Consider the following 15,918-nt stretch of genomic DNA (forward strand, 5'->3'; position numbering starts at 1 on the left):
ATTTTAGGCCAAGTTTTGCCATTCAGATTTAATTAAAATTCAGACTTTAATTAATAACTCTGTATAATGTGAATTGTTAGAATTCCAAGTGAAATTTTAATTTTAAGCCAAATTACAAATATTCCCCTGGTCAGCTAACTGTCATTAAGGCTACTTGAAGTAAAAAAAAAATCTATAACAGTGTACACTTAGCGATTGTTCTTTGCATAGTCAATATACTTGTTTTGTAAATATGGGGATGTAGATTAGAACATTGACAGCAGAGGGCGCTGTGACATGGACTGTGTTTATTGTAACTTCGAATCCTCTATGGTTTCTCTGGTCCATGTGGAAGGCAGGATTTGTGAATGTGTACTGAGCAAGGTGAGTGTTTAATGTCCATTTGTATTGTGACATGTCATGTTTGCTGCTTTCACACATTCATATTAACCGGACGAAATAAGCAAAGTTGCAGCAAGTACAGTGTGGGGTTGCAGAATGTTAGCACATATTACTAATGATTAGTACTTGCCCACGATTACACAAGTAATTATATATACACGTGGAGGAGAAAGATATTCCATTTAGGGTCATACATTAAGATACAGTTGGGTGTTAACACAGATACTGTATCATTATAGTGTAGTGCTTATGGAGTGTTCCTTTAATGTAATAGTTTTGTCTCACCAGCCTTACAAATTTAAACATTACTGTTAGTGATAAACTGCAATGTTTACCTTTGTCATTATTCCTCTAGTTGAAGTCATTTGGACAGCCACTGGAGGCACTAACATTCTGTATTTCTAAAATATTTGAATGCTTTTTAATGATAAAGTATTGAATTCAGATTGTTGACCATGCCCAATAAGTCCCCAATGCTTTGTTATAATTAATATATTGATTAGTGAGGTAATAGGGTTTTTTGTTTTTGTTTTTTTAATTCTTTATTTTTGTAGTGCATAGGTTAGTTAACAAGCTCACAGCGACATTTTTAAGTGAAAAAGAGCGACATTTTTAAGTGAAAAAAGATACAGCGAGGTTGAGATTAAGATTGTCACTATTTTTGTAAATAACATGGAAAAACAGTGATGAAAACTATACAGTGCGTTGGAGTGATAATGAAACAAATTATGTTATAGCGATTGCATTTCGTATGCACTGATAGGGATTACCCTCAATATTGACAAGCTTAGTCAAAGAAAATAACTGTGCTTAGTATCATGCTTGTAGTGGGAAACAGCCTGACCGCTCCTGCTTAACTATACGACCATGCTGGACTAGATTTCCTAGGAAGCCCTTCTGAGTAGCTATGCCAGCTTGAGTAACATAACCATAAACAAAACGTTAACATGACCACCGAATAAGTTGAATAAACCGTAAACAGGCAGCCGCTGATTGTATGCATATAGGGAATTCAGTTAGGCTGTCATTAGTGGGTGATGTGTGCGAGTCCCATCAATGGCAGCTGCTGTTTGTAGTTAGTGGTTAGTCCCACAGTGGTGGTACGGCTGCGACCAGCTAGTCTGTGTTCAGCCTATGCCTGAGGATGGGAATCGAAAGTCCTGTACATCGAGGGCTAGGGAGGCAGCAGCACTCAGGTGGCGCCGTTGAGCATCCCTCCCGCCCCAGGCCGGTTGAAAGGCCAGCATCCTCTTGCCACGGACATGGGGGGCTCCTGGGGTCCCGGTCCTCCCCTGTATGGGGTAGACAGGAGGTCTGATAAGTTCCTTGCAGGGATTTAACCCTGCAAGGAACTTATTGCAATTTTATAAAAAAAATGCAATAATTACACGTGCAGGGTTAATGGTGATGGGAGTTGGCACCCAGACCACTCCAATGGGCAGAAGGGGTCTGGGTGCCTAGAGTGTCCCTTTAATTTGGGACTTCATTAGTGGCCTGTCAAATGACAAATGTATATCAAGCAGGTGAGAGCCTTTCCAGTGAGCTAATTTTCGGCATTTTCAACCCATCTCTCTGTAGGGGGCTATAAGGTGTTATCTGCTCAGCAAAAGATCGCAAATATCATGGCAAAAGGGCTATTCTAGGTTTTTTGTTATTATTACTGGCATTTATAAAGCGCTAACTTATTCTGCAGTAATATGGAGCTCTACACAGACATGTCTGGCCATTCCCCCACCCACGAAAGATACACGTTTAGACCAGAAAATGCTACAGTGATTCTTTAGTATTGATAGATCTGTCATTGTTTTTCCTCAGAATGGATGCTTCTACTGCATGCTTCTCATCAGAATCTGATTTCTGCTCAGACTGTGGCTCAGTGTTGCCACCCCCTGGTGACCAGGACACAGTAACTTGTCGTCGTTGCTCACACCGTACACAAGTAACAGGTCAGGACAGATTGATATATTAGCCGGTGTCTATAAAATATGGTTCTTTTTATGTTAATTTCTCAATTATGTTCACCACTTATTATTCTTGTTCTATGGTGAAACCTTAAGTTGTCCTATAATATTAAATATTTTAATTATTTAGCCAGGGCCATATTGCTGTTGAATGTAACATAGACTCTATTTTGCAGAATTCCTTGGGAAATGTGTTCAGACATCTGTTATAATTAACAAGCTTGACACCATTGCATTATCGAACGAGTCTGATGACACTGGAGCGTTAAATGGACCCCTGGTAAGCACGGAGTAGTCTGCACAATATCTTTCTATCTGATGTCAGGTTATATATATTTATTTATTTTTTTTACTTACTATCCTGTGGTAGATCAGTTTTATTATCTTTTATATGTAGTTTAGTTCAAAATTAATTTGTTTGTTTGTTTCCGCTCCCCCCCTTCTCTCAGATTGACAGGCGATGCTCACGCTGTGGATTTGATAAGATGGTTTATCACACAAGACAGATGCGATCTGCTGATGAAGGACAGACTGTATTCTATACATGCACCCAGTGCCGGTAAGAGTACAAATTGGTCAATTTCTTATGTTTTCTGACCATGAAGAGCTTATACTGTATTATCAATGCATTTATAGACATTGCATGTGATAATTTTTGCTTTCTATTTGTGTGTATGATGACCATGAAGGAAAATATCCTTGAAAGGCTTTTAATCATATTTTATTATAGCAGTTTATTAAAGAGACTCTAGGCACTCTGACAATCTAATCTCAATGAAGTTGTCTGGGAACCATGACCCTGACTTTTTTTTTTTTTTTTACCTTGCCACTGAAAACGTTGCAGTTTTACAGGAACTGTAATGTTTATATTGCAGGTTTATCATTCTTCGAGTGGCTGTCAGGTGGTCACTAGAGTTGCTGTGTTAGCATTTGCCATGCATGCACACATTGCTTCCCTATAGGAATCTTGATGATCACATCCTGGAGAATGTAATATAAATTAAAGCGGCACTCTCTTGCCAAACTTACTTTTTCCCCAAACCCTTCTTCTTCTCTCCCTCCCTCAGGATGTGTTCTGGCGAAACTACCGAATGTTGTCCTAACAGAGAAAAAAAAAGTTTGTTCATTCCATGTTAGGACGCAATTCTTGACTTTTGTTCGGATTAGAATTTAATTTGAATGAATAAAACTCCAATGCTGTGGCTGCATCTTGCAGCCACTTAGTAGATAGCTCCCTAGTTCCCACGGTATTGGGTAGCTATCTTCACAAGGCTGAAAAGACCTAATTTGGTCTTTCCGCCATATTTACGATCACTAAGTAAATAATACTTAGTATTATTGAATAAGGGAGTTTTAAATCTCCTGAATGCCCCTACTCGCTATACCGTGAGTAGGGGCATGTCTACTAAACAGTGTTCTAAAAAGAAGCTCCCCACTCCCCGAATCAATTAATGCGGGACCTAGTACAGGTCCCCCATGGTGGGGCATCTATAAAAAATAATTAACAGGGAAGGAAATGGTGCACTCGCGAATTTGACATGCTTGATCTAAACCTTATTCTGGCAGTCATTAAACAATCTTGGAAGTTATTGACTTAAATTGTTGTTTGCCCAGGTACCTGGAGACCTCCTCTTCTATGGTTGCATTGATCATGGGGCTGGGCTTTCTCGCCCCCAATGTAGTCGGAGTTGGGGAAAATATAAAATGCTCCAGTCTAAGAACTGCTCAAGAACAATTTCACATTAAAGCAGGTGATGGTGCGAAGAGCAATATATGTGCTACTTTGAGCATTACAACAAACAAACACATTTAAACCCCAATTAGATAATTTTTCAAATAATCATTCAAAGAATTACCAATACAGAACAAAAATTAATCAAGCTCTTGGCAAAAACACAATTTGTTTCACTTGTGTTAAACTTATGTCTAGAAGTTCATAAAGCCACTTTCTCACATAAAATCAATGTGTTAATATTTTTCGATTGGTTTGCTGTATATTAAATATTTACATGCTATTTCTTGGTGACACTGTGGAATTTCCTATTTAGGTTAATCCCTAAATTTGCTTTCAGTTTTTGCCTTCGGTCTTGATTTTACAACTATTTCTATTATATAAAGCAGTGCTGTGGATTTTTTTTTACTTGCAGACTAACTAAATCCCTTTTAATTCATAAGTCTGAAATGTGTTAAATATTTGCCCTCTTAACTTTTCTTTAATCCTCTTTTTTTCTATGTTTGTATTAATCACTTTTCCTATCTCACCCACTCTAGGTTCCAGGAGAAGGAGGATTCTTGATGTTATAATCTGGGCTTTAGATCTTGTCCTGCTATCACATTCCCCATCAAACCTGCTCTGGACACTTTGTCAATAAAGTTTATTTTGTTAACATTTCTAGCTTATTTTCCTAACGTATGTGATTTCTAAAGTACCGTAGAGATGCTGTATCTCTACAGCCAACATTAATTTTATGTATTTATTCAACTCTTAAGTCTGGCAGGGAATGATCATAGGTGGTACCTCTAACGCTGATTTTGCAGAGATTCATAGACTGGTGCTGGATTTTATTTTGCCCATTTTTTTTTTTTTTTATGGTTGAAAAAAGAATCTTCAAAAATAGGTTTAATATGAAAACTTTTAAAATTTATAGTTTTTCTTTTTTAATTACAGCTGATTTTTCTTCTGTTTGATATGTTACATTGTTTTGTGTAATGATCTACATTTCACCACTTCAGTAAAAATAGAGCCTCTCAAAAAACGCATCTTAGAAGAGTGATTTTCTGTCCGGAGGTTTATCTCTCAAGTTCTTAAAATACTTTGTGTAAATGTTGATGATACTGCAAGTAAATGGTTAAAATATTTAGATCATTGTGTCAAGAAAGTCATATGTAATGTTATATATTAAGTCACCCCTCCATAGTGCTGGTATTCTTTCCACTGCCTTTTGCTATTCAGTATGTCTTATAACTTTATGAATCTATAGTATAATATACCTATAGGGATTGCTTTTATGTAAAAAAAAAAGAACCCAAACAAACCCATTTCAGTTCTGATTTCACGTTCTAGCTGAAAGATTTATATAGGGGGGTTTTGCACAGTTTGTTAAAAGAAATCGGGAATCCCAAATGTTTAGGTAGTCTTCATGATATATTATTATTAACAGAACTAAATATATGGGACTTGACATATATGCCTGTATCCGAGATATTGCGTATTTAATGTGTTTTTTGCATAACGGAGTATGACGTATGTCTTTCTAATGATATCTTATAAATACCATTGGCATAATACCGAGCTGACTCTGGTGTTATTTATACTTAAATATTAATCTTTAGTGTGTCTGTGTACATTTTTCTTCTCCATCTGGCTGTACGAGTGCTTGTGGTAGATGCACAAATGCAAGAAAGGAATTTTTGCTCTTTGAGTAATAGTTTTTTTGCTTCCTACACATTTCATTGCCGAAGTAACCATATGTATCAAACAACACAGCCGTTCTGCCTATATAAGAAAGCAATTGGAAAGATGTATTTCCTTTGTTTATATCAGCGTTTCTATGGAGATGTGTAAGTATCCTAGAACCCCGACATTTCGTAGTTTACTTCCGGTCCTGTCACTGTCAAACCTTGGCGTGTGTATGATATTGAAATTCAGTTGTAAACATTTAGGGAATTATGTTCCTAAACAGATAGTCAAAGTTCGTTTAGTGACTTCACTTAACAGGATGAACAAGAAAGACATCTAAAAGTGCAATTTATACGGAAAAACTTTTTTTATGAAATAGGATGTGACATTTATTATAAATAAAAATTAAAACAAAATGGCAGTGTTCCTTTTCTTCTCCCATTCTAAATGTATGGTATTCTGGTGACACCAAGTGGTTATACAGAGTATTGCTGTGCATATTAGAATATAGTTTACAGGGATATAGGATGGATTGTAAAATGGACAGTGGAAAATTAATGACTATATCTTGCAATAAATAATGAGCCTGAATGAATTGCTTTGTATTGGTTATAATGGACAAAATATAACCACAGCAGTGCTACTGTAACCCTATCACAAAGTTATTCTTGATAAAAATGAAGTATAATGTAACATGGGATGTATAGGTAGTCTAAAGGGTAGCACAATTTACAATACAATTTGCTTGTCATGAATGCTTAAAAGATTTAAAAAAATGATGTAAATACAATGTTTTAATTTGTCAGCTATTGTATATAGAGGTTATATGCAATCCCTTGTTACGCAAGTACTGCTTTTGAAATGTTAATATAGATCTAATGCCAAATACAGTAGGCATGACTAAAATATGCATGCGTGGAAACAGTGAAATTAACCACATTCTAATTATTTACAAGGAACCAGCTGATGTTTTAGCAATACAGATCCTCAAAATGCATCTAGAATAAAATTTATGTGTGGGCATAATGCTAACATGAGATATTTGTATTATATATCGCAGTGTAGGCTAATTATTCCCTTCAGTCTGTGCAAAGAGCCTTCTCTTCCTTGGCTGCAAGAATACATTTTGCTTTTGAATCTTAAAAGTTCCAGAACAGACTGGTGCTGTTTTTTTTCATTCCCATGAAAACCCATATATTCATGCTCCTAATGCACTCAGTATGAGTGCTTCTTTGGAAAATTAACTCCAGCAAGATCAGCAGCAGCACAGAGAAAGAGCCAGTGATTTATTGCACTTGCTTTCTGCAAATGGAATGAAAGAGAGAACCTTTTGTTTACATATTATAAAGCCAACATAAAGTGTTGATGACTTTTAACCTGTTATTGGAAGCAAATATGTGAGTCCCAAACGGGTATGCAGGAGAGGTGTCTGCAGATGACACGGGTACTGGAATTAATTAAAATCTGTTTTTAATAGTGTTAAGGGGAAAAAAAACGCGTCAAGCCAGATGGTTAGAAACCTGTACATCTAAATCTGTCATGACAGTGTCACTTTAAAGGACCACTATAGGCACCCAGACCACTTCAGCTTAATGAAGTGGTCTGGGTGCCAGGTCCAGCTAGGATTAACCCTTTCTTCTATAAACATAGCAGTTTCAGAGAAACTGCTATGTTTATAAATGGGTTAATCCAGCCTCTAGTGGCTGTTTCATTGAGAGACGCTAGAGGCACTTCTCACTGTGATTATCACAGTGAGAAGACACCAGCGTCCATAGGAAAGCATTGAGAATGTTTTCCTATGGACTGGCTGAATGCACGCGCGGCTCCTGCCGCGCATGCGCATTCAGCTGATGACGACGAGAAGGAGGAGAGTTCCCCGCCCGGTGCTGGAGAAAGAGTTACATTTAACCCCTTCCACCCCCTAGAGCCCATCAGGAGGGGGGCCCTGAGGGTGGGGGCACCCTCAGGGCACTATAGTGCCAGGAAAACAAGTGTTTTCCTGGCACTATAGTGGTCCTTTAAAGATAATATTGTAACATTTGCCGTTATGCTCTATAACATTTGTTCAATTATTTAAATTGTGCAACTTCACGTGACATTTTTCTTTGACATCTTTTCTAAGTTCCCTTTTTTTTCATCTCTTCTGTCAACAAAGATCTCTCACAACACCCTCAGGACATACAAATGTTTCAATTGATGTATAGAAATGTTTCAATTGATTTTTAGAATACTTTGTCATATATGTATACACGAGGAAATGAATACTTTCGGACTGTTCATAATATAAACCCATTTACAGTGTGTTACATATGTAGTGGCGTGGTAGTTCTTTGCTCTGATAAAGTTGCTCATGGTGGAAACCCTTATTTGTTAGTATATAAAGATTTCTTCAACTATTAGATGCCTGTGTAAAAAAAAAAGAAAGGGCAAGTCAGGCACCATAACAACTACTTTTTATAGTGGTTATGGTGCTTGTGGCATAGTTCTTTTGCAAGAGAAACCACAAAGTCAATCCCAAGTACCGTAACTACTACAGTATGCTGTTGTGGTAATAATGCCAACAGTGCCCTGGTCCCATCACAGATGTCAAACCTTTAGTATGGTTACAAACTTACCTCAGTCCACTGGGCTCCTGTGCTGCTTTTCTTGCAGTAGAAGTCTGTCTCTTTGGAATAAAGCATAGACAATCTAGCGCCAAGTTTAGAAGTTGAAGTGCTCAGCTGATACTCTCAGCCATTGAGTGCTGCCCTGCATTACCCTGTTTTGCTCTATACAGCAATTTGGATTCTGCAGAAAAAGATCAGGTATAGGTGATGTGCCCAACAGGACATAGGTAAGTTGTCAAAATATGGCATGATTACTTAACCCCTTAAGGACACGGTTCCCTTTTATTCCAGAAGTTTGGTCCTTAAGGGGTTAAAGTGGGATAACACCATGGCACTCCTGGCATCATAACCACTACAGCTGGTAATGCGGTTTAATCTGAGATTCATGTTCATTGTTCTCAATAATATTTATATCTGGTCCCATATATTATTTTCTATAAAACTCATTGCACAATCTACAGCTAATCCACTATTCTATACATTATATGCAGTCCTCCAAATGCAAAGCATTTTATTCTAAATATAGCCAATGCCAGACTCTGAAAAATACTTTATTAATAAATCACTTCAATTCCATATTATTCACAGAAGAAATACAATTAAAATTTTCTTTTAGAACTTTAAAAACATAACACCGTCTTATGTATCCCACAAATGGAATGAAACATAGGGTATACATACAGAACATTCTTAATGTCTAAAACATTCACAATAGACAAATGGTTTGATGTAAAGAGATTTTTTTCCTTTGCATGTAGTACATCTTTGTTTGGCAGTGAGTAAAGAGGGGAAGTATTTATGACTGCTCCATTTCAGTGGTTGAAGGTTCTGTTGATTTTAGATCTTAGGATGTGGTGGATAACTGGGAAGCTTTGAAGTCAATATTACCCAAGTTGACCTGGCTTATGGCTTGCCCTCTCTACAGCTCTACACAATGAAAATGTAAAGATAATTTGTGACTTGCTAAAATCTAAACCTACATTTCAATTCATTCTTCTTGGTTTTGCACATCCCCAACATATAGCAATTTACCTTTTAGCAGATTTTGCTACATCTTACAGATTTGTGTTTTGTTGCTAAAGGATTCTAGGATTAAAAGAAAGGTATAATGTATATGTGTGTATCTTAAAAGGACACGATAGTCACCAAAACAACCCTGGCTAAATGAGTCAGGTTTTTTTTGTGTATGGATCATGCCCCTGCAGTCTCACTGCTCAATTCTCTGCCATTTAGGAGTTACATTACTTTGTTTAATCACAACTCCCTACATGTGACTTACACAGCGTTCCTAAACACTCTGTAAAGAGTCCTCTAATGTTTATATTTCCTTTACTGCAAATTCTGTTAAATGTCGAATTTCTTATCTCCTACTCTGTTAAGTGTGCTAGACCATGCAGTAGCCTCCTGTACGTACTTAAAGTTTAATTACAAAGCAGGAGCTAACAACTTTTAAAATAAGTTACATCTGATTGAAAATGAAACCACTTTGTTTTCAGGTAGGCTGTGTCAGTTACAGCCAAAGGAGGTGTGGTTAGAGCTGCAAGAAGTTGTTTTATTGACTATAGTGTCCCTTTAACTCCTACATAGGAGTGAATTGAGCAGTGGAAATTCAGAGACACAAAAACAGCTTCATTAAGCTAAAGTTGTTTGGCGACTATAGTGTCCCTTTAAGTGGCAGTAGGATTTATTATGTAGAGAGATTACTTATAAATAGCTTCACATGAGGATAATAGTGTCTAAGGTTTAAAGATATGGCCAATATTTGCAGTATTCTAATATTACAGCCAGACTAGTTCATGCAGTCCCTCTGAATTGGTCAGGTAGTGAGTATTGTCATTCCCTGAAATACTAAACATATTTGCAGTATAAATTTGGACCCACTGTTCATCATATTTCACAATAAGATATTACAAGGGTCTTATGAGCTTTGAGACCTGCTGCTTTTGATTTTGCATAGCGTAAAGTGTAAAAAAAAGTCTGACTTGCAAATGTTTTGGCAGTAAGACTACTGAAGAGTCAGACTATTGAAGAATAACTAAAATAAATATATATATATATATATATTTTTTTTTTTTTCTTTTTTCTTAAACTGACAAATTTTAAATGTCATGGGGAGTAGCATAAAATATACTTTGGTACAATAAGAACAATGGGTTATAATTGAGAAAAAGTAGTGTGAAGATGGCTGGACCTGAACACTATCTGTTTTTAAAAACACTATCTATTCTAGAAATGTTAAAAAAATAAGGAAACCGCTGGTTGGGGGTGAAGGAGAATAAGAGATGGATTAATAGAACAAAATGGTTATTCAAAGAAATAATACAGAATAAACATCCAGCATAATTAAAAGTAGCCTAACCTTGTACTATAATGTGTATAGTGTTTGTAACCAACAAATTGTTATAGGTGTATTTATATGGAATAATAGAACGTTGCTGTAGAGATGGGTTGTAGCTCAGTTAGTAACATTATGAGTTTTTTTAATGATCAATCTACTTAAAAATATATTATATTGTTTTATATCACTGATGTAAAATGATTCACCCTCCCAGCTATCTGATTTATATACAGCATTTCCTCAATATTTGGGCAGCACAGGATCACTAGAAGTTTTATCTTAATAAAATATAATTTGGAAACATTATAAAGTACTATGTTGAAGCAATGGCACAGTTTAGGAAATATATGGTAACCAATAACAAAACTATGAATAAAAATTACTTGACATTTATAATAATATTTTTACCAGTACATCAATAGAACTTCTTGGTGATAAATAAATACAACTTCTGCCTAAAAATATGTATTATATACATATCTGCTTGGTTTGCTTTTACAGAAAGCTCTGCAAACTAGCATGCCCTGCAGCCATTAAGTCCCATTAGGTCCTCTTCCCAAAACGTTAGTCGCATTCAAAGGTCAATGGTATCACTTCCAACACTCAGAGAATCTATGGGTCCAAAAACATCTATTAAATTCTCTCTTAAGCTGTTTTCCGTATTGGTTGTAACATCCAAGGACTCCTGGGATGGAGGAGACAGGGTATGATATACTCCCTGAGATTGACGATTAGATTCATGCTTCTTTTCGGAACTGTAAGTGAATGTGCCTGCATGCTCAGGGCTGGAACACAGCACCAGGGATGACCCATCGAGAGACATCTTACACAGAGAACTTGTGGTGCTCTCCTCTCCCTTCCATGTCCCTAGGTAAGAGGTTCCTGCAGTATCTTGCTTGATTGTGCTGGTGATGGCAGGCTCTATTATTGGCAGACCTGCTTCTATTTCCATGCAAGAAGAAGTCCTGTAAAGCCCCCTGTCCGCTGCCTTCTCTTTGAATACGCAGTCTTCCAGCTGTGTTGCACTCCTGACCGTGAGGGATAAACTGCTTGATAAAGTAGTACCATGGAAAAGGCTTTGGGGTATCAGTGACTCACTGAATAATGCTTCATCAATGCTGCGGCGCAAGTTTATTGGAGATGGGGGCCGGAAATCGACCGTGGAGTCACTGTCCATCTGAACACTAATGAATGAAGGTGTCTTTGAACCATTGTAGAGGTTCAGACCTGGCACCTCAAGGCTTTTACTGCTGTGGTATATCAAGCTCAGTTCCTCCCCAACGCTCATTCGCTTCTCTACCAGTGTGTACAGTGGGAAGAACTCAGAGTCACTTCTGACAATGGTGTCACAGATCAACTTTTCATGCTGTGAGGATGCCCACTGGGAGTTGGAGGCCAAAATGGGTGCCTTCATTGTAACGTGACTGGGAGAAAGATGGAATAGCTTTGTCCAGCAGTTTGTTCTTCCTATGTTGTTGGCACAGAAGAGTGGGTAAGCACCTACTACAGCAAGGGGAAGGCACACGCCCACTTCGCAAACACTAGAACTCAACTGGAAAGCCCACCAAGGCCAAGGACCAAAAACAATAGATCCTCCATAACCCAATGCATAGAGCATTGCATATAATTGTAGACCAGCGTTCAAAAGGCCGAAAAAGGCAGACACCAAAACAGTGCAAACCACCCTGTTCCAATCTTTTGAGTCTGCAAATGGACATCCGTTGGTATATTCAGTTGGAGGAGTAGAGCTCTTGAGGTCATAAATTTGGGTGTTTTGGTTTTTCACTACGCAATAAAAAATAAAAAATGAGAGTGAAAGTAGAACAGTAAGGACTACATATACTCCTCGAGAAACAAGTAGTAGAAATAGAAACTGTTGCAATAGATCCACAATTACCACAGCACCGACAGCAACCATGAAGTGAAGGAATACTACAGCACTTAGAATACAGAGTCTAGGAAATCTGGGGGTGGAATGCTGTAAACGACATCTTGAGGAAAGCAACAGGAAAGCAATACCAAAGCTTGAGGTCATGCATGGAAAGGCCAGGTCATGAAGGAGCAAGGCTGTGAAAACTGGGAGTCTGTCTTGATGGCCATATGCATCATAAAACAGAGCAAAAGCTCTACTGCTACTAATAGCGATTAAAAGTAGGTGTAAGATTGCAAAGTAAAAGCTCCCTGATGGACATCGGAACACAAGGCAGAAGAATGAGAGAAGGGCAAGTAAAGCCACTGTCCCAAAAAGACCTACAGAGCCATATACAAGGGCTTCCCAAGCAACTCCCCAATCAGCCACTGATGTATTCCAGTCAGAGTGTAGGGTAATGAAGATTGGTGGAGAAGATAGGATAGAAGAGCGTCCATTGACAGTAGGATCTACTTCATATGGAGTAGAGCTCAGTGTAGCTGTGAAGTTACAATTTTCAGGATTAGAATCACAATCCCAGAATTCAGGAGGATCGACTGCTAAAGTGGAGCCAAGTGGAACAAGAACAGCATCTGAAATAAAAAAATAAAACATACATTAGTAAAAGAGGATTGAAATTGTCTAAAAGTTAAATGCAAAATATCACAAGTGCAAGATGTTGTGTTTGGCATGACATTGGTTTTAAATAGTTGTGACCAATATTATATAGATTGAGTTTACAAGCCTTACAAATCTTCTTTAAAGTGTAGAACAGAAAATTAAAAATAGCGTATTCTGTTTTCCATATAAAAATATGTTTCCTTGACACTTTTACATTCTCCATATTAAAATATAAAGCATTAGAGGGACACTATAGACACCCAGACCACATCATCTGATTGAAGTGGTCTGGGTTCCCTATCCCTGTCCACTTAGTCCTGCAGCAGCAAACATTGCAGTTTCAGAGAAACTGCAATGTTTACACTGCAGGGTTAAGACCGCTTCTAGAGGTTGTCTCCCAGACAGCCACTAGAGGTGTTTCCTGGCCTTTCATGGATTTTGACTGAGTGAAACAACGCTGGATGTCCATCTTCTAAAACCCCAAAGCAAAGCATTGAGTCAATTATTTCCTATGGAGAAAGCCTAATGCGTGCAGCATACGCAATAGGTCCCTTCATCGGCTGACGAAATCGAAGGAGCCCAGCACCCAGGGACTTCAGCACCGAAATCAGGTAAGCGTATAAAAAGAGGTTGTTTATTTGTGTAACCCGTTACTTGCCCCTGGGTGATCCTTTAGTGTTGGGACACCCAACAGCTCTTTAATTGGGCACCAGACTGGGCCCTGTCATAGTGTTAGTTTCCCCCCAAGGCCAAGTAGGAGGAAGTGATTTCAGGTCACTTCCTCCCAGCTTGCTGAAGGCCATGCTGGAAGACAGGAGCAGACACACACACTCACAGGAGGGGGGAGATTAAGTCTGGAACTACAGAATCCCACCGGCCTTGACCAGCCAAGTCCCACTAGAATCTAGGGATACTAACCTCCTGCACCCAAAAACAAAGGATACATGAGGGTGGCTAAAGCTATTAATTGTCACTTATATATGTGTGTTTGTGTACCTGTGTGTATCTGAATGTGTGTACATATCTTTGATAGTGTGTATCTGTAATTGTGTATCTATATGTGTGTAACAGGGTCATTCACTAAAGTGGGAATTCAAAGAGAATTTCACATTTAAGGTCAAAATAGCCAAACTGGAAAAATCCTCCAACTCCATTTTGGCTCATTTTGCCTAAAATATGAAATTGACTTTGATCTCACTCTGAATTCTCACTTTAGTAAATAACCATGTAAGTGTGTTTGTGTATTTGTGTCAGTATGTGTATTGGTGTGTGTGGCAGTGCATACACCAACAATGCACACAAACATACCCCTGCATTCAAACGCACACACTACACACAGACAACTTCATGCGCTAACACTACGCATAGATATACTCTTGCATTCTACTGTCAACACTACACACAAACACATCATTGCATTCAAGCTGCAATAGTACATACTAACACACAACTGCATTCAAACGCCAACACTACACACAAATGGACATTTTTTTATTGTTGTAAGAAAGAAATAAATTGCATTTATGACTTTATGTGAAGTAAGTGCCTACTTACGGTCTTGTCTGCTCATGTGTATATACATATAGAAATTTTATGCATGTGACCCTCCATACCTATTTCGGTGGACAATTTGGATCCCTAGAACAAATGTGTTTTGACACCCCCGATCTAGTATGTAGGATTGTTGCTATCAACAGATGAAAGGACAATTCTATGTTCATGTAGGGTTTTTAAATACTAGGTTGTTAGAGCACAATTACTGCATCCTTGGCCATAAGGAGCTTAGAGCCAATGCCAAGCCTCCTTCTTAACAGCAGCTTAAATAAATATTCATGTTGTGTTTTGCCAGTTGGTGAAACACCGAAGTAGGCATTTTCTGGAGAAAGGAGTACACAGGGAGAGAGTTGGGTACTTTGTATGATATCATTGTGTCTGGAAGGAAATAATTTGTTGGCGAATTCAGTAACAATTAAAAAGTGCAGCTAATAATTATTTAAATGTTTAATAAATCAAAATATAAATTGATGGTTCCTCCCCTTCCTCCTCGAGTTGCTTCTCCTGATCTCCTTCACAGGAACTAATTTGAATGTGATGTACTGGATGTAATTATTTCACTGTGGAACACTGGAGTATACAAGTAGAGTCACTCCTTTCAGACATGATTTACTGGCATTGAAGCTAGCTCGTTGACATAATGCACTGGGGAAATTCTCCCAAGCAGTCAGTTGTGTAGGAGAGGTGTTAGCCTGGTTACACCTCCCTGGCTGTCAATCAGACAGCTGGTCCTGTTACTTCCTGGTTTGGTTAGTCAGTGGAGTTAAACTCAAGAGCTAGCAGGCTTGCCCAGAGCACCTGCCTTGCAAAGACGTCTCAACTGAGCTGCATTGAGAAGTCTGTGATTGGATAGCCACTAGCCACAGAATGTCTGGGTGGGATTAGAAGAGGAGGGCTTGTAAAGACTGCAGTCGAGAGATCTACAGCTTTTGCAAGCTGTTTTTAGTTATACCCTCAATGAAAAAATGCATACTGAAATGCGTGCATGTTTTTATTTGAGGTATATCTACTAAATATTTTTGTAAATAAATACATTTGTATTTGGGTAGTGTCAATTCTGTCCAACATGAATTACATTGATTGACTGATATAAGTCTTGCAGCCTATCAATATCCAATGTTCAGGTTGGATGGATAATGGTGAAGGAA

At 38.0% G+C, this 15,918-nt stretch overlaps 2 protein-coding genes and 1 long non-coding RNA gene across 3 annotated transcripts in view; 1 reads left to right on the top strand and 2 right to left on the bottom strand.

Annotated features, from left to right (window-relative positions):
- Positions 1-266: 266 nt before the first annotated feature.
- POLR1H (RNA polymerase I subunit H) lies at positions 267-5,630 on the top strand. The gene is made up of 5 exons (XM_063445479.1): positions 267-363; positions 2,197-2,327; positions 2,519-2,622; positions 2,792-2,901; positions 4,614-5,630. The coding sequence occupies exons 2-5, from the start codon at positions 2,198-2,200 to the stop codon at positions 4,636-4,638; spliced, it is 369 nt and encodes a 122-aa protein (XP_063301549.1). The 5' UTR covers positions 267-363; position 2,197; the 3' UTR covers positions 4,639-5,630.
- A 3,253-nt stretch (positions 5,631-8,883) lies between these two features.
- Positions 8,884-15,918, bottom strand: part of LOC134602893 (uncharacterized) — a 249,144-nt gene continuing 242,109 nt past the window's right edge. The window contains exon 2 of the long non-coding RNA XR_010090445.1: positions 8,884-9,985. This is a non-coding gene — a long non-coding RNA (uncharacterized LOC134602893). The remainder of the gene's footprint in view (positions 9,986-15,918) is intronic.
- PRRT4 (proline rich transmembrane protein 4) overlaps positions 10,463-15,918 on the bottom strand; it is a 48,200-nt gene continuing 42,744 nt past the window's right edge. The window contains exon 3 of the mRNA XM_063448339.1: positions 10,463-13,188. Within this exon, the coding sequence (XP_063304409.1) occupies positions 11,261-13,188 (1,928 nt within the window). The 3' untranslated portion in view covers positions 10,463-11,260. The remainder of the gene's footprint in view (positions 13,189-15,918) is intronic.

The sequence above is a fragment of the Pelobates fuscus genome, chromosome 3, assembly GCF_036172605.1.
Source record: "Pelobates fuscus isolate aPelFus1 chromosome 3, aPelFus1.pri, whole genome shotgun sequence".
Classification (NCBI taxonomy): domain Eukaryota; kingdom Metazoa; phylum Chordata; class Amphibia; order Anura; family Pelobatidae; genus Pelobates; species Pelobates fuscus.